The sequence below is a fragment of the Acanthochromis polyacanthus genome, chromosome 1, assembly GCF_021347895.1.
Source record: "Acanthochromis polyacanthus isolate Apoly-LR-REF ecotype Palm Island chromosome 1, KAUST_Apoly_ChrSc, whole genome shotgun sequence".
NCBI lineage: Eukaryota > Metazoa > Chordata > Actinopteri > Pomacentridae > Acanthochromis > Acanthochromis polyacanthus.
The window spans coordinates 29,427,691-29,452,345 of NC_067113.1; the positions used below are offsets into that span (position 1 = coordinate 29,427,691).

The 24,655-nt window shown below is 40.0% G+C and overlaps 1 protein-coding gene across 1 annotated transcript in view; it reads left to right on the forward strand.

Moving 5' to 3' along the window:
• slc8a3 (solute carrier family 8 member 3) overlaps positions 1–23,883 on the forward strand; it is a 161,673-nt gene extending 137,790 nt beyond the window's left edge. The window contains exons 4-7 of the mRNA XM_022197091.2: positions 14,082–14,206; positions 14,903–15,002; positions 16,826–17,095; positions 18,189–23,883. Of these exons, the coding sequence (XP_022052783.1) occupies positions 14,082–14,206; positions 14,903–15,002; positions 16,826–17,095; positions 18,189–18,565 (872 nt within the window). The 3' untranslated portion in view covers positions 18,566–23,883. The remainder of the gene's footprint in view (positions 1–14,081; positions 14,207–14,902; positions 15,003–16,825; positions 17,096–18,188) is intronic.
• Positions 23,884–24,655: the final 772 nt, after the last annotated feature.

The window sequence follows — 24,655 nt, forward strand, 5'->3', positions numbered from 1 at the left end:
GAGCAGATTCTTGCTGCACATCACAAGATGAATACATCCCATGCATGTGTTACAGAATCAGGGTGGTTTTTTTTACAGTGAGCCTAGCAGTTTTTCAGGCTTTTCTTCACATTTCTGCACAGACCTCAGTTTCCGTGTGCCTTCAGTCAGCTGAGGCGCACACGCTCAGCTCTGCGACATCACAAATCAACTTTCATGTGTTTTTTTCACTCCTCTCTTGTACCGCATCTGTTACATAACATATTGAAATGTCTGTCAGAATGCAGCCATTAATGCGACTCAGTCAGATCTGAGAGATTAATGTCTGAATCTTACAATAAATGTTTGTCGGGTGTCACTGCACGTACATTTTGCAGAAGCATTAGTCGACCTTCTGATGTCCTATTTGTTGCCTGAGTGTGTCACATTCTTCCCTTTGACTTTAATAAATACCTGCAGCTTCATACGACAGCGGAGACGATGCGTGCTTCTCTAAATTGAGAGTGATGTGTGCATTTAAGCACAGCAGCGGTAACTTCATTAACACAGGATCTGACAGTAAATAACGTTCGGTGTTCTTTTAAGCGTCCGACGGGTCAGATGTTCCGTACGGATTTACAGGAAGCTTCACTGTTTGAATCCTGAGCTCCATCAGAGCTGTCAGGACAGTTTTATTAAGATAAGCCTGTCATTACGCACAAAATTAAATTTCCATCTTTTAATTGTGTTATGGAGCTGGAGTTTTTAGCAGCTTAAATGAACCTGGGCGTCTTCCCTGCTGCTCCATTTAAAGCTTCAGTTTTCCTTTTTTCTGCAATGCCTCTTGTACTATTAAGAAAGTTTCACATGTATTTATTCATCCAGGTGAAGAAAAATCTTAATTGTTAATTATGATGATGACCATGAACCACCGTCCTTGAAAGAAAGACAAAGAGATCAGTCGATAAGTGCAGTAAGTCAGAGATAGTGAGATACAGAAAGACAGAGAGGGAGTTAAAGATAAAGGAATGAGAGAGAGGAAATTGAGAGATTTAGGGGAACAAAGGAAAAGGCCACAAACAGAGAACCACCGCAGAGTCGGGCAGAAATAGCGACGGCAGCAGGACTCTTGTTAATATGAGAAACTGTCCCATGTGAAATGCAGCATATGGGCCGATTAGCAGCGTCTCTGGTGTGTCCCGAGGCAGCCTGTCTGGGGTTTGCAGGCTTTCCCAACCACCCGCCATCAGAGATACAAATTACAGCAAATATGGAAGCTCACAGCTAATTGATAAGTTATTTTTACATCCTTTTTGAAGGAATAGTTTAGCATTTTGGAAGATAGCCTAAACCTGCCAGAAAAAAGGCGTGTTTTTTCTTGACGAAATGTCCAACATTACACCGGCATGGCTCAGTGGGTGGAGTGGCCGTCTTGTAACCGCAGGGTTGCTGGTTCGATCCTTGGCCTGGAGAGCTCATGTCGAGCAAGACACCGAACCCATAACTGCTCCTGATGGGTCGTGGTTAGTGCCTTGCATGGCAGCGTCCGCCATCAGTGTGTGAATGTGATGTATAATGTAAAGTGCTTTGGGTATCGTTTCGGGTATAGTAAAGCATACATAAAGATGTCTGAAGAGATCATCAGGTTTTAGCTCCCAAACTCTTTGTGCCGTAAAGGAAACCGCCAGACTCAACTCCTTTTACACACTGTAAAAATATCATGTTGTGACTGGGAGAGTCTGCCAATTTTCCTGGCAATGATTGTATTTGTTTGTAGTAATCACGGTAATATCTCAAAAATAAATGTGTTGAAGATTTATTGATGTCAAAATGTTACACACGGCGGCTTTAATTAGCTCTTCGAGATTAAAAACACGACTTTTCAGCCGTGAAAGACCTCCATCAGGACGCTCGAGTGAAATCATCCAGCATTCAGTTAAATTATCAGTTCATTCAGTCTGGCAGCGCTGCCTCGGAAGATGAAGTATGGCGTGTACTCAGCGTTTTGACTCCTTCCGATTCCACGCCGTCAGAAACATGGATACAGCATAACAAGATGATGGACGCGTTACACGGGCTGCTTATTGAAAGATAATAAAGGCAGCTGAGGCATCCGTCTTTGTCATCTCGTTTCTCAGTGCGTGTGTTTGGTTCGAGTTGAGAAGCGTTGCAGACCGGCCGCTCAGCTGCAATCCTCAACCGATATTATTTAACGCATCACTCTGAGCTGCAGGAAACACTCTGATTGTCTGCTGAGATCTCCTTGCAGTGTGTTTTTCCACTCGCAGCCTGTGTGTGTGTGCGCCAATATGTTTGTCGGTGGATTACAGTACGGGTGTAAATATCCTCATAAATGCAAATGCGCGCCTTATGAAGACTGATGACTCATCCTCAGTACAGTAGATGATGTCTCTTCATGATTGGACAATTGCAGAGAACAGAGGAGCATCAGTCATCTCTCGGTTTCCCTCAGTTTCCCCGTCCTCTGTTCCCTCATGCATCCATTCCCCTTTAGTCCTTTCACTATGTCCTTTTTCATCTGTACATCCAGCAAATGTACTTTTTCAGCCGTACTGACAGTGTAAACAGTCATTGTTGTTCCCAGATGATGGAACCTAGTGAGCAATGTGGGTCATTTTTTGTTGTAGCAAGTAACATTACACTTTAATTCAAGTGGAAAACTATTTTTTTAACCTATTTACCTTGTCCCTAAGCTGCTTCTTTGGCAAGAAGATCCCTCATGAGCAAAACAAGCACCAAGTCTGAGCATTTCCTCCTTGAAGCTGCAGTGTACTGTGTACCATTTTTATTTCTATTTTTTCACTTTTGCCTCTCGGGTCCTTTTCCTACAGTTTGGACTGACTGTCCTCAGTTGTTCAGTGGTTGTCCTGATTATCCTTAGTTTCTTATTTTCCCCGTCTGTTAAGCAATTAGTAAACTTAGTTTTTTATGAGGTGCTATATAAATAAAGTTATTATAATAATTATTACTGATGACAGTAGAAGCACAAATCCAGACTTAGCATTATGAACATTATGGGGGATAGGCCAGCAACAGGCCACCATGACAAAATGTTGAGTGCCGTTTAATGACCTCTGGCAAAAAGGTCATATCTTTGAGACAAGCCAGGAACCTCAGAGCTAATTGATACGTTATTTTTATATCCTTCTTAAAGGAATAACATTTTAGGAAATACCTTAAGCCTGCCAACTGTTTATAAAAGCATGTGTTTTTTGTTTTAAATCTGCTGAAATTACACCATTCATCAGAACCGGAAACTGTAAAAAGAGAGAATCATCAGATATTCAACTTTCTGATGGTCTGTGAATGACAACAAAGGACAGTAGTTCACTGTGTTCAATTTGTGTCATTGTTTAATCCATTACTGACTAATAATGCTGCAGAGTGTGAAGACAACTATTCCAAATTTGCATGCCTAACATCGGAACACAAACTGTGCTTTCTTGACAGGACACCCTGTGTGACATTGCTCTTAAACGAAGGATCAAGCTTTGGTTTGTGTTGATACTTTCCATCAAATGTGTTCTACATATTTGGGTTCGGATCACAGAAGCAGCAGGTGTAAAACAGGTCATTCCAGATGTCAGTCACCTCAGCAAAGCTTTCTAGTTCCTCCTGGGACATTTCAAGGTCTTCCTAGGCCAGATGAGATATATTTAGGGGCATCCCTAGATGCTCCTCCCAGCTAGACGTGGCCAAGAAACCTCAGAAGGAAATCGCACAGGTGGCATCCTAATTAGATACCCGAACAACCTCAGCTGATTCCTTTTAATACACCTTTTGAAGCTCCTTCCAGATGTCCAAGGTTTGCTATCTCTAAGATTATCTTTGTTCTCTTTGTTGATACCGATCAGTTAATGGCTGCCTTAATCAGCCCCATTTCCAGTCTTTGAGATTGGCTCAGAACATCCCCACAAATAACCCATCTTCTCATTTCATCTCCTTACCTTCTATTCCTCATCTGCCATCGGTTTGCATGCCATCATTCAAATTTGTCCATCTTTTCCTATAACTTTGTCTGTTCCCTTTGTGATCATGAGTCAACAATCTGTTCCATTTACTGTGTACTATTCCAGTGGCTTTCTGTCTCTCTATCCATTCGTCTGACCATAGACCAATCCATTCTTTAGTCTTTTCGCCCTTCATTCTTACTGTATCCCTTCATCCATCAGACACCTCTCAGCTTCTTCCTTTCCAGCTTCTGTTAGTTTATCCACCTCCTCCAGTCCCTACAAACATCCATTTGTCTTCCTGCTATGTTCATTCCTTCTGCTATTCCCATCTCATCTTTGATATTCCCTCCTTGCTTTGGTTGTGTCTCGAGTTGCTCATAAATCATCAGGTTGGTGGTTTGATGTTCAGGTTTCTGAAGCCTAAACCTCTCTAGTAGCTCTACAGTTGCAGGTGTCTCATGAGAAGCATTGTAAAGCTCTTCATCCCACGTAGATGTAGCTCCGTTTAAGTGCAGTCCATTGCCATTCCTGCATAACTCATATTCCACCTCAGTATCCCTCCATCCTCCACCAACCACTGCATCCTCCCTTCTCCCAATCAGTCCTCCATCTACATTGCTGTTCTTCTATCACATAAATCTGTTTTCCATAGCTCCATTCTTCTGCTCGCCATCTTTTTCTTTAATGTTCCTGCCCTTGTGTTGCATTTTTGCTTCCTCCATTACTTCTTCTTGCTATCCTGCTTCTTCTTCTATCCCTCCATAAATCTATTCACCAGCTTTTCAATTTCTGCCTTCCTGTATCCACCATAATTTTCAACCCTTGCGGTATCTCTTTCTTCATATATCTTCACCCATCAATCCTGCTTTCAAACATCCATCCGTCAATCCCTGCACCTCTGTCCCGCTTCTTCTTTCCAGTCCCTTCCATCAATCCCATCCTTCCACATTCCATTCATACTCACCTCTTCCACAGATCTCTCCATTTTTGCCTCATCCATAACCTTCTCTTGGCCTCCCGTTTCTGTCAGTTCTTCCAACACTCCGTCCGTCTATCCCACCATAAATCCATTCACCAGTTTATCCGTTCCTGCTTTCCTACGTCCACTATATTTTTCATCCTTTTCATCTCTTCATCCATCCTTCCTGCATTCAAACGTCAATTCATCAAGCTCTACGCCTCTTTTCTTCTTCCTCTTTCCAACCCCTTCCCTGCAGATCTCATTCTTCCATATCACATTCTCTTTTTCTACCAATCTCTCCATTTCTGCTTCTTCCATAACTTTTTCTTGCTCTCTTGCTTCTTCTATCCCTTCACAAATCCATTCTCCAGTTTATCCATTTCTGTATCTACCATATTTTTCTTCCTTGTGGCACCTCTTTCTTTCCATCTTCATCCATTCGTCCTGCTTTCAAGCATCTATTCATCAATCCCTGTACCTCTGTGCTCCTTCTTACCAATCCCTTCTATCCCTCCAATCCTTCCATATCCCATTCCTACTCTCCTTTTCCACCAATCTCTCCATTTTTCCTTTCTCCAGAACCTCTTCTTGGTCTCCTGTTTCTGTCAATCCCTCCATAAATCCATTTACCAGTTTGTCCATTCCTGCTTTCCCGTATCCACTGAAATTTTCATCCTTGTGGTACCTCTTTCTCACAGTCACTTCATCCATCCATCCTCCGTTCAAACATCTATCCATCATTCCCTTCCATCCATCCACTATCTGCAGATCCCATCCTTCCATATCCTATTCCTATTCTCCTTTTCCAACAATCCCTCCATTGACTTGTCTATAAATCTTTTCATCCGTCTCCACCTTCCTCCACCCTTCCTCCTTCCTTCCTTCCATCCACGTACATCCGGCTTGTACCCACCTCCGTCCTCGGCAACCAGAATAGCCGTGATAAGTCGAGTGATGATGCTCCCTTAATGAGCTGTGGAGGTGTCCATTAGTGTCGTATTGACGCTGTGACTCAGAGCCCAGATGTGTGCGACAGCCGGGGGAAGGATTCGCTCTTTTGTAGCAGATCTGATGAGGCCGATGATGACGACGGTTAAACACCGACACCACACCCAGCCCTCCACGCTCTCCTCCACCCCTCCAATTACAGCCCTCTGGTTAATCTTCCTTATCGCGGCTGTGTTGCTGGCAGGACGATAGTGCTGTGGATTGTGTCTCTGCATAGATTTGTGTGTGTTTGTTCCCTTTTTTAGATTTCACGCCCTCGTGTGGTTTGAGTATATGTGCCGGAAATAACAGTTTATCCACAGAAAATGGGAAAAAAGGTTGACATTTTGTGCATCATTGAGGCCTGTCACAGGTTTTATGCATATCTTCATATATCTGGGGCAACATTTTAGGTTCATAACTGGACATAAAGTGGAAAAATTAGGAAACTTTTATTATTTCTGCTTGTGCCCCTTTTAGTAAATCAACTAGAGGCTCATATGAGATAAACATACATATAAGTGATTTTTTTTGTAAGTTGAAGTGAGTGAAATCCTTGTGCATCGTGATAACACAGCTAAAAATGGAAACCAAACAGGGACCCCTGTAATTACCTCCTCTGAGTAACTTAAATCCACAACAATTCTAATAATCAGTTAATTGCTTCAATCATTTAGAGGCAGTTGTTGTGTTTAGTTTAGGCAGTTTTTCTTCTCACTGTTTCAAAAAATATATACACACAAAAAAATCCTCTAAAATCTCAAACATCTGGCAGCAAGGGTGCCAGAAAGAAAATTTATTTAAAAAAGTGGAATCCTGTAGCGTTCAGAAACTGTAATAATGTCAAATGTCTGCAAATTATTATTATATCTGTAATTATCCTTAGATAATTTAAGTGCAATAGAACTGTGTAATTTTATGGTAATGCTGTGTAAAAGAGTAAATTAATATTTGTGAAAATATATATTTTTACGTAGATATTGTGGACTTTTTGGACTTTTTTCTAATCAACATGTAAATTAATTTATTTCTGCGCTTTTATTGGTATATTTATTATCTGTAATTTAACAAAACAGGGTCAGCATTCTAAACAGCTTAAAAATGATAATATATGTACAATCATGATATCTTTGCAGATTTAAGCGACAAAGTTTTTTTTTAAATTCAAATAAAATAGACAAAATGTGATCTGCAAAAATACAGATGATAGACATGATTTCCAGTTCTGTCTAATTTGTGGAAATTACTACTGTTTCTCTGTGATTTTACTAATTACGTGTCATTTAACAAAACATGAAACAACATTTAAGTAAAAATATTAACAATTTTCTGTCAAACAACAATGCTTTTTGCTGATTTAAATACAGTGAAAGAAATGTAATGCTTTTGCAGTCAAACATTGCCAAAATAATTAATTACTATTTCTAAAAACAGATGCTGTGGGCATTTTTTTTTTCAGTTTCGGCCTGTTTTATTTATAATCAATATGCAAATTATTGTTTTTTTTCCTCTTATTTTACTGCTTCTGTACTTTCACCAAACAAAAAGCATCTTGGAAAAAAACAGGGAATTTTCCAAAACATTACAGTTAAAAGCTTTTTTTTAACACTGAACTTTAGTTTTCAAAATAACTTCTGTCTCATTAGAAAACATCTTTGTTAACCAATGTGGAAATTTGCATTCATTCTAGTTCGATTACAACATTTTAGCAACACAGTTTGTCCTGCTGGTCAGACAAAACAAGCAATTTGAGGACTTCAGCTTAGGCTGGGACTAAACTGTCCACAAAATAATGAATTGGGAATCCAGAACAATCATTGACACACAAATGCACGCTGAAGACAAGAGCTGGTTTGATTCCTTATGTGACTTCATTATGTTAGAAGCTGCCTTTACTAAACGACGTGTTGTTGTTGCTGGACACTTTGACTCGCCACAGCTGGTCTTTACTCCACACTTGGCTTCAGATCAGCGCGGCTCGACTAGTACTAATGATAATGAAGCCAGTCGCCCACAGCAATTAATGCACTTAGCTGCTAATGATGATTAACTGTGGACTGTATTTGATTTAGGAAGTTGATAAGCGGCCTCCGAACACAAACAGGTTAATTAGTGGCACGTCTCTGTGAAGGAGGTTCCAGCGAGGAGCCCGGTCCATTCACGGAGCACGTAAACAGCTTTGTCTTGATCCTCTGATCGCTTTAGCGGCGTCTGAATGTTGTTTTATGAACGTGAAGAGAAAATGATGATGATGATGATGCAGACGTCAGAAGGAAGAGTTGTGAGTCTCCAAGCTTTCTAGTCTCCACTAATGACACATTCTGTCATGTAATTATCTTTCTCGCTGGATGACTTTTTAAACTTCTTCTTTTTTGTGTGTCTACTTAATCATTTCAATTAGTTCTGGTTTACATTTTAGCCATGAGCGTTGTTACTGCAGCTACAGCAGGCAGATAAACAATCAGGCAGAATCAAATCAAAAGAAATGGGAGTGATATTTCTGAGCAGCTGCGAGACACAGTGTCACCATCAGTGTGTTTTATTTTGTAGAATAGCAGATCTGACCAGGAAAATTTAAGCTAGTTGAAGAACAGCCACTAAAATCTGCTCCAATTAAATCATTTGTGTAGTCCATTAAAACACTCAGTCTTGCAGGCAACTAACCCCTAAAATGAGACGCAAACCATCTTTAAAATCCCTCTGTGGTCAGTAAGTAAATGCCTAGAAACTCATTTCTATGTAGAAATTTGCAAATTTAGGCCTTTATTTTTTCAATTAAAATTGCCCTTAAAGGTAAGTTTAGATTCGATTTAACTTTATTGTCAAGAGCAAATGCAAAAGAAGCAGTAATGTGCACTATATGCAATAATATATATATATATATATATATATATATATATATATATATATATATATATATATACAATATGTTCCAGTGTAAACAGGAACGTATGGAAGTTAAGTTAAAATATTACAGCTGGGAACAAAATAAGACAGTTTTGAACCATGTTTGAATTGATGCAGTTTAAGTTTAGCCACATTCTAATAGGTGCATTTTCAGAAACTACAACAAGTCATCTTTGAATTGGGTGAAATGAATTCCACAAGAAAGGGGCCAAATGTTAGGAGAATATTTGTCAGTGTTTTGGAATAAAGCCTAAAATCTCCAGCAGACGCTCTTTTCAGTAATAAATGCTTTGCAAAGCCCATAGTACACAACCTGTTCAGCACGAAAGCACACAATTAGTGCCTTTTTTTGTGAAAATAGTGACAAATTTAATGGCAACAACCAAATGTTTTTCTCAGGTGATGGTGGAGACCAAAACTGTAGCTGAAAGGGGAGTGATATTAGATTTTCATTTACCAGTTAGCCAAAACATGACTTTATTTTAATGCTAATGCCACATATCTGTCTGTAAGGTCATAATTGTTGCCTATGTATCTTGTTGCAGTCAATTAATAGAGGCTTCAGTTGCCAGCAGCTGAGGTGTTTCGCAGATATTTCATGCTCTACTCATTTTTAATGCTCCTATTTTCATAATGGCTCCAAAACTTTACAGGGAACGAGTGTTTTTGTGTTTTGTTGTTGGGCCTTTGTGACTCACTGGAACTCTCCAACATGCTAACAGGGTTTCAGGCTGCCTGCCAGCTACTCATGACAGGTTGATGCAGGTTTTGTTGTTGTTGTTGTTTACTCGCTGCCCGCAAAAAAAAAAACCTCCAACAGAAGCTGCCAAATAAAATCCTGTCATCCTGTCTCCTGCCGTATTGACAGCAGCAGCTCTGGCTCTTACATAACACAGAATTTATCCCAGCAACTGTTAAATTTCAAGATTTGCAGATGTCCCCAGAAAATACTTTTTTTTTTTTGTAGAAGATTAGGAATGGAGGACAGCCAAATATTAAATATTGCCACTGTAATTGTTATTGGAACAGTCTTTTGCATGTTTTTTAAATTTTTTGATAATAGTAATTATTATTTATACATTTGTAGTAATAATACATTTGCCTGCATAATTAATCTGTTGGAGGAAATAAATAATATATAGATATTTAGTGCTTAATTTTACATTTTCATGCTGTTTACTTCAATCTTGTTCCACCCTGCGTTGGCAGTGGTTGTCTAATTTACTGATCTAAGATGGGAAATAAAAGTAGCAGAGAGTTTCCTAAAATTCATTTCTTTCATTAGAGCTCATGTGTAATTATAACCCCCAAACTCGGTTATCTGACAAAGAGCTGTGAGCCATAAAGCTTTAAATAGATGTTCAACTGATATCTGGAGCCCACCATGGAAAATTTGCAACAGTTTTGTTGATTCCTATCAGACGTTTCTCCTTTAATTTACCTCATGCTCATAAAAAACTCCCATAATCCTCCCTCTGCCCCGGCCGATCGAATGATCAGCGGCTTATATATTACAGCTCGGGGTCAATACACGGCCGTCACATTTCTCTCTTTCTCATTAACCTGCTTTCTTTCTTATCTATGTTTCTCCCATTGCATTTTTCTGTTGTTTTCCATGCCCTCATCCTCTCTCTTTCCTCTCTTCTGCAGCCCTGTTGTTAGCTGATGGTAAGTTTTCCATTCTTCCTCTATCAGCGTCCTCACTAACATCCTCATTTGTGTGTGGTTTGGTTTGAATTTCAACCCTAAATCACTATTCGCGCTGCCTCTGAGGGAGATTTTGAGCCAAACTTTGAGAGGTTTGATGTAAATAAGCTGCACGTTGCTGCTGCTGTCTCCTTCTGCTGTCACTGTTGCGAACAATACCTGCCTCTCTCTCGCTTCATGATGGATTTGCGCGCTAATCAGCGGATTAATTAATCATAAATCCCCAAGTTGTGCTCTCCAGTCAAAAGCAAGGTAGTGTACCAACACTTGATAGACGTCAAGATAAAAAAGCAAGAAAAAACTGCAGTTCTGGAATTAGAAATTTAATTACCTGTGCGTGATTGTGTTGTTATTATTATATTTCCATTTCCCTGTCAAGGAAGGATCATCAAATTTTAAAGAGATCCTGTCAGGAGTTGAGGCTACACACTGCTGCTTCAGGTGTGCAATTGATTTAGCTTAAAAGTGTGTGTGTGTGTGTGTTTGTGCACCGGTATGTCATGCATGCCTGTGTGTTGTCGGCACGCCCTGCTATCAAGGGGACTTTGGCTGTGATCTTTAATGGCAGCGTTAATATTTAATGGTAAGCGTGTTGTCAGCACAGAGCAGCAGGATGGGACTCGGTGCTCGTATAAAAGATGACAAGGCCTCTGCACCCGGCGGCTCAGTGGGGGTGCATCGATGAGAGGCCCTTTGGATGCACGGACGCCGCTTCTTGATAGAGTTCGACAGCGCAGGATTCATGTTATGGGGCATGTTATGAAGCTCTGTGAAGCTGCTTTTCACCGGACGCCCGTCTGACAGGCAGCTAGACGTGTTGGTCGGGGCTTCCACTGCTGGTGGGAATGACTGGATTCGTAAAAAAAAATCTGGAATTACTCCTTGATGTGTTGTGACAGTCAGTGGGTGGCCTTGAAAGTGTTCCTTAAAGTTCATGGGTCATTCCAGATTTAGAGGGAGGACGTTTTACATCCCACCCATCAAATTTCAAGTAGCTAATCCACGTACAAAATGCTAGAACATGCAGTTGTGTAAATTTACTTGTCCTGAGACCAAATCTAAAAACAAAACAGGAGAAAAGAATGCCAAATAACCCTGACGTTTCCCCTGAAATGTCGTTTTTCTCTTGTCATGTGGATGAAGAAAGGTTTTTTTTTTTTTTTCTTTTTTTGGAGAATAAAGAAGAAAGAAATACCCATGGACCAGTTCTTCATCCATGAAAAAAAGCTCTAAAGCTGGATGGATCTGATGACTGAACTGGAAGCCCAGCGCATCCATTACACTGTAAAACCGATTTAACTGTAATTTTTTCAACAATTTACCATATTATAATAGCATTATATTCAATTTATTATATGTTTATTGTTTTGTTTTCTGTATAAAATAGGCCAAAACTATACATAAAGTCCGCACCAAAAATTTGTGTTCATCTTTTTACAACGTTCAATCATGTCAGAAAAAATTATGATACTTTACAGAAAGATTTCCCATTGCTTTTTGCAGTACAGAAAATATCTAGACCAATGACAGAAAAATCAAAATTCAAGCTTTTTTAAATTAGATTTTTTATTTATTTCATTATTTATTTTACAGTTTTTGAGTTAGCCACAGTTACTTTATTCTACTTTTTTTCTTATGTAATTTTTTTCTGGCACGCTGGTGACCAGATTTTCACTTTTTTTTTTTGCAACATATTAATCTGCTGTCCTTTGGCCTCTCTCCTCCCCCCTCACCCCGCCTGGCTGAGGCAGACAGCCACCCTCCCTGAGCCTGGTTCTGCTGGAGTTTTTTTGTGTAAAAGAGGATTTTTATTTATTTTTTTATTCCCACTGTACATAATGTCCACAGCAAAATTTTATCTGTTTAATAATGGCTGTTAATTTTTTTAACAGCCATTACAGTGTTTGAGGATGTCAAAAACATGTTGCTAAATCACAAATCTCAATTTTGTTTTTTATTAGATTTTTTCTGTTTATCTACAATTTTTTTGACTTAATTACAGTTACATTATTCTAATAATTGCACTATTTTAATTTCTTTTCAGTTTTTGCTTCTTTTGCTTTGTATTTTTTCTGGCAATCTTGCTGCCAGTTTTTCACTTTTTTTTTACTGATGTTTTTTTCTACAATACATTAATATGCTGTCCTTGGGCCTCTATACTCTCTTCTCAGCCCGACTGGTTGAGGCAGACGGCTGCTCTTTCTGAGCCTGGTTCTGCTAGATATTTTTTTTATGGTTGTTGCTAGAGGTACGGTGCCAATCAGATACGCGAGATCTGGTCACGTGACTCCCGGTAGACGCTAGCGGTACGGACTCGTAGCATCGGTACTACAGGTATGGACCCTAAACCTGACCCTAACACTAACCCTAACCTTAACCTTTGCTTACCTTTCAACAGTTTGCAGTGGTTAGCAGCTTCTTGACTCGTGAGACTCGCGTACTAGTCCGTATCTGTCTGGCAAATGGAAAGTGCCGTATCCGTAGGCCACAGGCTATGGGTCCGTATCTGTAGACACTACCTTTTTTTATGTTAATGGGTCGTTTTTTTATTCCCACTGTTGCCAAGAACTGCTCAAAGGAAATCTTTGGATCTATCTCTGTTAAGTAGTATTGTAAGATCTTGACCGTACTATATGATGACTTAGATTGTGATCATAAATTTTATTGAAATAAATGGAAAAGACTGTGGTGTGTAATTCACACAGTAGGTAGGCATTAAAATTGTTCTGCAAGGCTTTATTTGTTGAGGTTTTAAGTGTCTATCTCTGAATTACAAGTTGTTGAAAGCTATCTTATAGAAGTCAAAACTCTAACATCAACATACATCTTTGATTAAAGTCAGAAATGTTGAATTAACGGAAACTTCCACAGCTTAAACTTGCTACCGATTGGTTTGGACAAAACAAAGCAACTTGTCTTCCATAAAGCAATCGGCTGCAGTGAAATCAATTACAATTCAGATACACTGCAACTGTTTATTCATTTGATTCTTTTTATTTTCAGTTTATATTGGATACACTTTTTGGGGGCATTTTTTACACCTCAAACACTGATAAGTCTGATGAGAAAACATGACAGGTTTTACAGAGATTTTGAGAATCCAGAGTATGAAAGTCACTGCAAAGTCCAACGCTGATGGATAAAAATAGAATAAAAGGAAATCAAAGGGGAAACAACATTTGCACCCAATATTTGCAGAGTTGCTGAGTTTGTGTTTGGATCGATAAAAAATGCATGTTTGCAGAGACTTTACATAACAAAGCTGGAACGCCACCAAGACATCTGACGAAGAGGAAAAGCGTTGAGGGAGGAGGAATTACTACAGTGAACCTTGTAGCTTTTCACAGATGTGACTTAAACACTGCATATTAAACAAGCCTCGTCTCTCCATAAAGCCCGAGGCTGAATAAAGGCTGAATAAATAACCGTGACAAACAACACAACCTTCTGATGTTTTGTTTGTGTGCCATGAAGTACAACACAACACGATAATCAGCTGAGCGTGTTTTTTGATTGCCATCTCTCTCACTGTGATTCGCTCTCTCTTTTTGTGCGTTTTCTGCTCCCTCCCGACCTCGATCTCTCAGATGTACCAGACAGGAAGCTGACATCAGACGAGGAGGAAGCCAAGCGGATCGCGGAGATGGGGAAACCGGTGCTGGGGGAGCACTCCAAGCTGGAAGTCATTATTGAGGAATCGTACGAGTTTAAGGTGAGGAGAGGTCACTCTTCAAATACGGCAAACACCCCTTGATCATCAGTAGAAAGTGTTTCCCTCGCAGTCAAACAGAAAGCAGATCATCAGGCAATAAGACTGATGAAGACTTTCAAGCCACTGCCAAAGGATTTAATGCAGTCTTGCACTACTCTATATATGCATTTGTCCAATTTTGCACCATGCTTTTTTAACACTGTTTTCTGAGCAAATCCTAACTTTTCTGCACCGTAAATGTGTTTTTCTGCACATAATCGTTGCCGCAGCGTTCTTCTATGTTCATAATTGTGACTTATGTGAGTGCCTGAATGAGTGAACTGAGAAATTTCATTGCACTGGTAACTTGTTTATCGCCGCATATGACAATAAAAGCCTTTGAATCCCATCCTGCATGAAAGGACGGCGACATATTTCTAATTTCAGCAGAGAAGCGTTACTCTTCGGAGGCCTCCCAAGCCCACGCAGATTTATTTCTGGAGGATCCTCTAACCTCCTCAATCAAAAAATATCCCCACCATGTTTGTTTCTGGTGTGTTGTCATGCCTCAAACCAGAGTTTTTCTGCTACCTGGAACTGCATAGCACTGCCATCATGTGGTGAAGCTCCGGTATTTCTCTCTAAGGACGCGGATTAGAGCTTCTGAGGGTGAATAATGGATGGATTTGACTCTTGTTTTGGTGTTCTAACATGCAGAGCACAGTGGACAAGCTGATCAAGAAGACCAACCTGGCTCTGGTGGTGGGAACCAACTCCTGGAGAGACCAGTTCATGGAGGCCATTACAGTCAGTGCAGGTAACGTTTGCTGCTCCAGGAGGCTGATCATGGATTCTGATCAGCTGATTCATAATATTTACCTTCATTTTAACATGAGGTGCATTTACCTGAATGTCAAATTCAGCTGTTAACCCGTAAAAAACTGATTTTGCATCAACTATTTAAACTTAAAGATGGACAATATCATCAATTCCCGTTGACTTCCGTCTAAAAATATCGGCGTCCGCATCCGACCTTCAACAGCACACATCCGTTAAAGTCCCCCAGGTGCTCAGTTCTTGAAGCTGTGGAATAATCTCATGTACAAACCTCATCCATCACGTCAAACAGCAGCAGCATCACATCTTCAGTCTGCAGTCACAGCTCCGTTGATGGGCCCGGGGTTTGTCACTTTGCTGCTGAAATATTTAGTCCACTGATGGTCTTTATTTTTTCATGATGGCTTAAATATGCATGCAGCTTGCTTGGCCCTGACACTTTGAATCATGGCAGAGTCCCTGTTTGTTCTCCTGAGTTTCCTGTGAGCTGCTGGGACACAGAGGACGCCTCCACCTGAGGACGGTGACCACTGACAGTTTTAGCTGTGAAAAGATGACGCTCTTATCCAGAGGAGATCAGAGAGCAAGGTTAAGTGTCCTGCTAAAGCTCACTCGGATATGAAGCTGCTGTGGTGACCGTTTAGATTATGGGAAACTTGCTCCATGGCCACTTGGTCGTCCTGCGAAACAGTCACAATGCATTGCAGCAGTGATTAAACACACAGCCTGTCTCAAAATCTCACAACTGTCATAGTTTGAGCAGTCTGTGTACCAAAAACATACTTACATACCATTTTACCCTAACAGGCTACACTTTTGAAAATCACTGTGAAATGATTTTTAAGATTTCTAGCTACTTTATTTCCACTGAAATGCACCAATTCTGTCCAGAGGAGGGCAAAAGATACAACCAGAGGCATATAGACAGCTACCAAAAGCACCTAGTTGAGGTGAAAATGCCATTAGAAACTCAACACTGTCATGATATGCACGGTCTTCACAAGTGTATGTAAACGTTTGTTCATGACTGTATGTACTGACACCATCAGCCACAATATTAAAATCACTGACCAATGACATGAATAATATTTTTATTAGGGCACCTCTCAAGAGATGGGATTTATTAGACACCATTAGGAGCCTGCATAATACCAGACTGGTAGTTTTAATGTCATGACTACCGTTGTACTTTAATACATGACATATAATTTTTTAGACATTGGACTCTGCATTATTAAATAAGGATGAATATTGAGGTGTGAGCTAAAATTCATCACCTTTTTTATTTATTTATCTACAAACTTCATCTCATCTCTTAATCGACAAAAACACTGGAGTCTGTTAAATAATTACGAACCAGCTACGACCTGAATATCCACACCCTCAGGCTGAAGTGATATTGTAGGAAGCCTCGCGCTGTGAAATAAGTCGACACGCCATTTTTAAGTGAGTTTTGTTCTCTCCCCATCCCCCTGTGTCACCCCTTATCTCCTTTATGGATCCTTTATCTCACCACTGTTTTCCAACTCTCCTCTGGCTCTTTATCCTCTCTGCTCCCTTTTAACTTTCTGCTACATCATCTGTCATCACTCCCTCCTTGTCTCTTTTGCTTCCTCATCTGCTCTCTGCTGTCCTCTCTTTTAATATCGCCTCCTTCACCCCTCTCCCTCTTTATCTTTGTCCAAATATTTTGCCGTGTTTTCATCCTCTCTGCTGCTTCGTTCTCTTCTGTCGCCTCCATTACGTCTCAATCTGTCCCACCTTCCACCCTCCTCTGTCTCGGCCTCATCTTCCCCCCGCTAGACGAGGACGAGGAGGACACCGGGGAGGAACGTCTGCCGTCCTGTTTCGACTACGTCATGCACTTCCTCACCGTTTTCTGGAAGGTCTTGTTCGCTTGTGTCCCTCCCACCGACTACCTGAACGGCTGGGCCTGCTTCGTGGTCTCTATCATCATCATCGGCCTGCTCACGGCCGTCATCGGCGACCTGGCGTCCCACTTCGGCTGCACCATCGGCCTCAAGGACTCGGTCACCGCTGTGGTTTTCGTGGCGCTCGGCACCTCAGTCCCAGGTAAACACCACACTGGACACCTTTTTCCAATATGTTTATATCTATCATGTATAAAACCATCCTCTGAAAGTTATTTTGATGTTTCATCTGTCAGTTGATGGATCACGTGGCTCATATTCTGGCTGTGAAAGTTCTGACTTCATGAGCTCAGACTTGCTTTGTCATCAGGGTGGCTGATATTCTTATTTCCTCCACGCTGACATTTTCACCCGACAGGAACAATATGTCACCGAAAACTCGGACTGCCTCAGCATTTTCTGTTATTAAAGGTCCTATGTGTGCATTAATAAGGCATTACTGCATACAGTTTGAAAAAAACTGATATAAATATTGGGAACAAACAAGCCCAGTGCACAAAATAAGCTGTGTCCCTGCTGTTTACTTTGTGAAATGGATCATTGAAGAATCATTTCCAGCATGTAGACAGAAGACACTAATCGTGGGTAATTGAGTCCTCATTTCTGAAGATACAAGTCGGAGCCAAATAGTAAAAATATTCCTAAAAATAACATTAATTCCTCAACAATTTTAATAGACCTGGAAGGAAAATGTCATGAGGCCAAGGACAAGGTTTTTCTTCTTTTGCTCTGTTAAACATTTTTAATTACAATAAATGTGCAAAGAAAGTCTGATTGATTGATGGACTGACACTGTTTAAGGAATTTTAGGAGGCGGTAACTCAGACTGTGCAATCTAGGGCACTATGGGGTCAAGGGCCACCATGACAAAGTGTTTTTCGGTGCTTAATGACGTCTGACTGGACCGTGTATTTTTGAAACAAGTTGGGCCTGACATACACCCCCTGTCAAAAGTTTTGAGACAGGTTCTAATTTATTTGAATGAGAAAGTGTCGCAAAACTTTTGACAGGGGGTGCATGTACCTCCATAGGGGTACAGAGGAACATTTCTAGCAACCATCACTCCTGTGTTCTAATGCCAACTATGAACACCAGGTTTATTTTTCAGAGTAGAAACCTAACAGGCAGCCGGCAGACCAGGATTTTGGCAACAAAAAAGTGTATTGGATTAGAATCGCAGACTCCAGCTTCAATGAAATTAACGTGGCAATGACAAATGGCTTGTCTCTCCACAGACACCTTTGCCAGTAAGGTAGCAGCAGTCCAGGACACCTACGCAGACGCCTCCATCGGGAATGTGACCGGCAGCAACGCCGTCAACGTCTTCCTGGGCATCGGCATGGCCTGGTCGGTGGCGGCCATCTACTGGCACATGAAAGGGAAGCCGTTCGTGGTGGAAGCCGGCTCGCTGGCCTTCTCCGTCACCCTCTTCACCATCTTCGCCTTCCTGGCCGTCTCGGTGCTGCTTTACCGGCGCCGGGCCCACATCGGAGGAGAACTAGGCGGGCCCCGGGGACACAGACTGGCCACGTCAGCCTTCTTTTTCAGCCTCTGGTTCCTGTACATCCTCTTCTCCAGTCTGGAGGCCTACTGTCATATAGAGGGCTTCTAAACAGCAGACAGACTCGAGTGAGTCCAGACGTGCAAGGGTTTAAAGTACAACTTCAGAGTGAATTCTCACTATGGAATTTGGGTCAGTCTTGTGTGGTATGAAAGGACAGGAGAGGTAAACCCGGGGTTTCCCTCGACGCTTCCCTCCCTCTCCCTCACTCTCTCCCTCAACCCCTTCTGTAAGGATGCTTGGAGGCGTGAATCCTGCCCTCTAGTGGCCGAACAGGCCCGGCTGATGTGAAAGCGGCCGAGCTAGTGTGCTTACAGTTGGGATTGGGTTACCACCAAAGTCCGGAAGACGCCGACGCCAAGAGGTGGTCCCGCATTCCACTGGAAAGAGGCTGCGGTCTTATTAAACGGAGAGAGTTGAGTTAATCAGAGGTCTATATTTTTCTCAACATCTGACAAGAATGACTTTTTTTAAAAAGTATTTTGGGGATAAAAACGCAAAAAATAAACGAAACAAAAAAAAATCAGCACACACACACACACACACACACACACACGCAGAAACACAGAAAGAGGAATCAAAGAACTATTTTCTGATCTATGTTAAGGAATAGCATAAAAGATTCTATCGAAAATGGAAATATGTTGTTGAGTGACAGTGGGATGGATTCATAGTATTTATTTTTATTTGCATAGTTTCCTAAGGAGCACTGCAGAGTTCTCAGAAATCACACATGAAGAAGAAGAAGAAGAAGAAGACGAGGAGCGACAGTGACAGTTCACACGCTGGCAGACGAATCACCATCCAAACAGGAGACGAGGTGAACATAGTCAAACTGCCCTGAACATTACTTCCGTACTCTAAACGTATCTATATATAATATATTTCCATATTTTCTGTATATTTTGAATATTTGTTTAAATGTGATCACCTTCTGCTCTAACAGAGGATTGCTGTGGCTAAGCGGGACGGGAGGGGAGGGGGGGGTTCAAACTATATACTGGAACGATGTCTTCACATTTCTAAGAGTTACGTATCTTGCCTAGGTAAAAGTATGACATTGTATTTTATTTATTTACTGATATCTTGGTCTCACTCGAGTTTTCACCTTTTCAATCAGAAATTCGAACAAGAAAAAAGCAAAAAAAAAAAAAAAAAAACAAGAAAAAGAAACAACAAAACAAATCGTGTTGCTGCAGAGATAAATTCAGAGGTATTTTTGTACTGTTCCTTCCATGCACTTTGCTGTATAGTTCTACTTATGGAGACTTCTACTTGTACATGTGCAAAAGGCCAATATTAAAGGTGTCGCTATGGACTGAACAGAGTGCCTGTGGAGGGAGAGGCGTTCGCTGCAGCTGCCCACACCCACCAGCTCTTTGCTCTGCTAAAAATACTCGAGGGTCTCTTCCCTTAATGGTGCATAATTGCTGTTTTTCATGAATAACATTTTCTTTTTTCTTTTTTTCTACAGTATAGTGAAGTTTTAGTCTTCGCTTATGTGACCTTTTCTTTCATTAGTATTTTTTATCGACTACAGCGTCTGATATTTGAAGCTGAAGTTTTTGTTAGCATGCTAAAAGTGCATTAACTTGCAACATCACAGCTTGATTTTCTCAAATTCTCTCTTCTAAAGTAAGTTTCTTTTTCTGCTTTTTAGTTCTAATCTTTAATGTCTGAACTAGCCTTGCGGGGCGAATTGTAAATTGTCTTTGAAAAGGCTCCTAAAACCAGAATTTCTAAATATACATCAATATTAGAGTGTTTCCTCCCCCGATTGTTGATTTAACACCTAAAAAAACTCATCTATGTGTTTTGAAGTCACATATTTGTAAGTTCTGTAGTTCTTTAGTTTGTTAAATTATATTAAATGTTGCATAAAATAGTTTAGTGAAAATATTGGTTTGTGCTCCTTTAAGTAAGTAATGTCTTTCTTTACATGACATTACAGATGTTCATTTGTGATTTATTTATCGCTAAAATGCTACACATATCATTTTACACACTACATATAGGGCCTATAAAAAACTATTCACCCCCTTGAAAGTTTCCCCATGCTATTCATTTTAAACACTGAATGATGGTCATTTTAATTTGGCTTTTTGAGAAGAATTTACAAAGAAAAGACTCTCATGTCAAAGTGAAAACAGACTTCTACAAAGTCAATGTCAATTGATGAAAAATCTCACACATAAAATAAGTGATTGCATAAGAATTCTCCTCTTGCAAGTTAGTGTTTAGTAGATTGACCTTTGGTTGCAATTATAGCATTGAGCCTGTGTGGATAGGTCCTAATCAGCCGTGCACATCTGGACACTGCACTTTTACCCCATTCTTCTTTGCAAAACTCACCCAAGCACTGTTATTTTGCATGGCAATTGTGAATGAACAATCCAGGCACAAATCTCAGTTGGACTGAGGTCTGGGATCTGACTCAGCCAAATCCAGAACATTCACCTTCTTCCAACAAATCTTCTTCCAAATCTCAGTTTTCTTGTAGATTGCTTCAGGTTGTTCTACAGGATTTTCCTCCACTGCATTAATTTTACCCTCTTCTAAGGGATGCTGCCGAGAAGCATCCCCACATAGTCATGATGATGGTGCCACCGCCATGCATCACAGTTGGGTTGGTGTGGTTGTGATGATGCGCAAACATGGCGTCTAGTCTAATGGCTAAAAAAAAAGCTCAATATTGGTGTCATCAGACCAAAGAATCTTCTTCCAGTTGACTTTAGAATCTCCCTCATGTTTTCTGGTAAACTAGTAAAGATTTAGTGAGGGGTTTTTTTTGTACAGTGGCATCCTCTCTGCGGCTCTCCCATAAAGCTTTGACTCCAGAAGAAACCAACCAAGTCTCTCTCAGCCACTGAAGCTTGTTACACCTTCAGAAGAGGCATAGGTGTCTTGGTGGCCTCTCTCACTATCTCTTTTTGCACTGAAGGACAGCCTGCTTTAGGCATGTTTACACATGTTTCTTCCATTTCTTAATAATGGATTTAACTGTGCTCCAAGGGATATTCAGTGACTTGGAAATTTTCTTGTTTTTATCCCCTGACTTATACTTTTCAATAACTTCTTTGCAGAATGATCTTTAGTCTTTATGGTGTAGTTGTATGTGACTGGACCTTCCAGATACAGGCATCTTTATACTAAAATCACTTTAGACACATTCACTTCACTCTGTAATCTCCATTTCTTTCCATAACTGACATTACTTTGTACAAATCACTTTTCACTTTGACATTAAAGAGTCTTGTTTTGTAAATTCTTGTCTACAAATTGACCAGGACTCAATGTTGAAATGCAAAAAATGGAAAACTTCCAAGGGGAGTGAGTACTTTAAATAGGTACTTCACTTGTTTTTTTTTCACAAATAACAAAAACATGGATGAGTGCAGCTTTAAGAAAGTTCAATCTTTCTTTATTTAACATAACAGAACTTTATTTGATATTTATTGATTGAAGTTAGGATACAGTTGAAATACCTAAAATTGCTCAAATGCTACACCAATCAAATCACATTTTTACCCATTTCTTTCATAAATAACTCAAAAAAATGTGGATTAATGCAGCTTTAAGTACAACTATTCTTTACTAGACTTTACAGAAATGTTTGTCAATCTCAGAAATAGTGTTTTTAATTTTTTTCTTTGTATGCTTTTAAAATTTCTGCATATTTCACGTTTTTTGTGTGTGTGTTTTCAAACTTTTGCTCAGTTTGTCCTGAAACTCTTGAGTGCAGCAGCATGGTGGAGAGCTGCCGGTGTGGGTTGGAGAGCAGCAGGTAGCTCCAGGTTGAATTTGAAAGTAGGCTGTTATTGATTCTGAATGCTGTTTAAACACATGACTGGTGCTTTTGTTTTTAAAATGAGAGTTTAAAAAGAAGAGGAAAAAAAACTCCCGAGAGCGGCAGAAAAACATGTTTATGACTTAATTTGCATAAAGTGTGGTACGTAATTGGTCAGTTCTTGGCTAAAAATTTAAAAGTCACCCAAGAGATTAACCAAAGAGGTGGGATGCAACATAATAAATAAAAATAAGAAGAAATGGAAGAAAATTACAAAAAAAAATGGCAGTGACACTGTATTTCCACAAGGGGGATGTCAATCTCCAGTCCCTGTGGTCGTCCCTCCTTCTTAGCACTCCTCTTCCTCCTCCTCCTCCTCCTCCTCCTCCTCAGTGTTCTTCCTTTGTGGTGAGCAGTGTTGTAAATATGTCTTCGTGGCTGATTCGGATGCTCTTATTCCCGGCCCTGGACCACACCTGCTCACCCCACGATTCTCTCTCTCACACATATGAAAACACATCCAGAGTAGAGCGATGGGTCCACTACTGCTGCACAAAGACGGAAGGGGGCTGAACCGTCCCATTCAGAGCCGGCAACACAGAAACCCACATGATGTACATAATCTTCAGTGTATGTTTACATAGACACAGCTATGGGTGTCCTGTTTTTTTTTTTGGGGGGGGGGGACAAGCATGATCACATCTCATCTACAGGTTATTCTGCAGTCGCTTCATCTAAGCCAGTGGAAGTGTGGAGTCAATTTTCTGAGTCACTCTGGCTTGTTTTTGTTCCCTTTATTCTTTTTCTCTTTGTTAAAATCCTGCAGGTGTTTTGTTTTTTTTCAGCAGGTATCCATGAACACGAGGAAGTGCCGGTGTTCTGAAGTTTATCTCTGCCTTCAGTGGCTATTTATCTTCTTTATTTGGTTGTATTCTTGAGGTTTTTTTAAAAAAAAATCTGCCGGGATGTGCTGAAATGAGCAGAAAAACGTTGGCCGAGTGTGTGTGTGTTTGCCGTGCATGTTGCCGTGCCGAAGCCGAGGCGTCTTGGCACTTGTGTGTTGCACAGGCTGCTGTTGTTGTTCACGAGGGCACGACTCGAAAATTGGTTCTGTCATTTTGTCTTAAAAATACATGTCTTAATTCTGTATTTTAAAAAAGAAAACGATTTTAAAAAAGAATTCTATATATATATATTTATCATACACATCACTTCTCAAGGCACCAGTCGATTATTTGTGTTTCTTCTTCTCAGCCTGTGGGATGGAAGTGAAATATCACCGTGCAGTAACTGGACTTGTGGTCGATGATGTTTGTGAGACACTGAGGGAAAGTTTCATTGATGAGGTGAATACTGTTCTTTCAACTTTGTTTTTCATTGTCTTTTCTTTTTTTGTGTAAAGGAGAAGGGGGAAAAAAAGAGGGGGGGCACATCTTAATGGATGGGTTTGTTTTTTTTCCTGGCCTGCAATGAGATGTCAAAAATAAAAAAGCAAATTTCCAAAGCTGACGGTGTTTTGAGATCAACCAGTTTTTGTTCTTTTACTGTTCTAAATAAAAATGGCTTTCTGATTCACAAGCGACTTAAATCAAGCTTATTTGGTGTCAGAAATGGTAACGCTGCATCTCCAAAGCACCAAATGGGGCTTTTTTTGAGCCTTTATTATGGTGACAGACTGAAAGGAGACAAGGAATCCTGAAGTATTAAACTCAAGATCAAATAGAAATCTCCATAAATACTCTTATTTGAGTTCAACAAAATCAAAAAATATCAGTATATGGTGCTGTTTAACCCTGATGTTGTCCTGCAGGTTTTAAAGTTTGAAAATGTGGAAAAAATATAGACTTTCACCTATATGATGTCCACATTTTAACATTTTGGGGAAATTTTTGAACATTTTTTCGGTGGAAAAAAAGAAATGTTAAAAATATTTCTTAGGAATATTGACAAAAAATTATGGATTTTTTTGTCAATGTTCTTAATGAAATATTAGAAGTTTTACTGATATACATATAATCACTTTAGATATTTTTACTCATTTTTTGCAAGATTTTTACTCATTTTTTGAAAATATTTACAAGAATTTTCTTGCCACATTTGGGGGATTTTTTAAAATAAAACTTTAAGGGAAAATTTTAAGGAAGTACTGGAATTTTCTTCCTGAAGGTTTTGGAAATTTTCAGAAATTTGGGGAATTTTTTTTTTTGCTTTTTTTTTGATATTTTTCAGACAGGGAAGCAATACTTTTTGATGCCCGTAAATGAGGACAACAGGAAGGTTAAGAACATTGCAGCAAAAAAGCACAATTATGCAGGAATTTTTCCAGAAAACACACCATTTCTCCCAGAAACTGT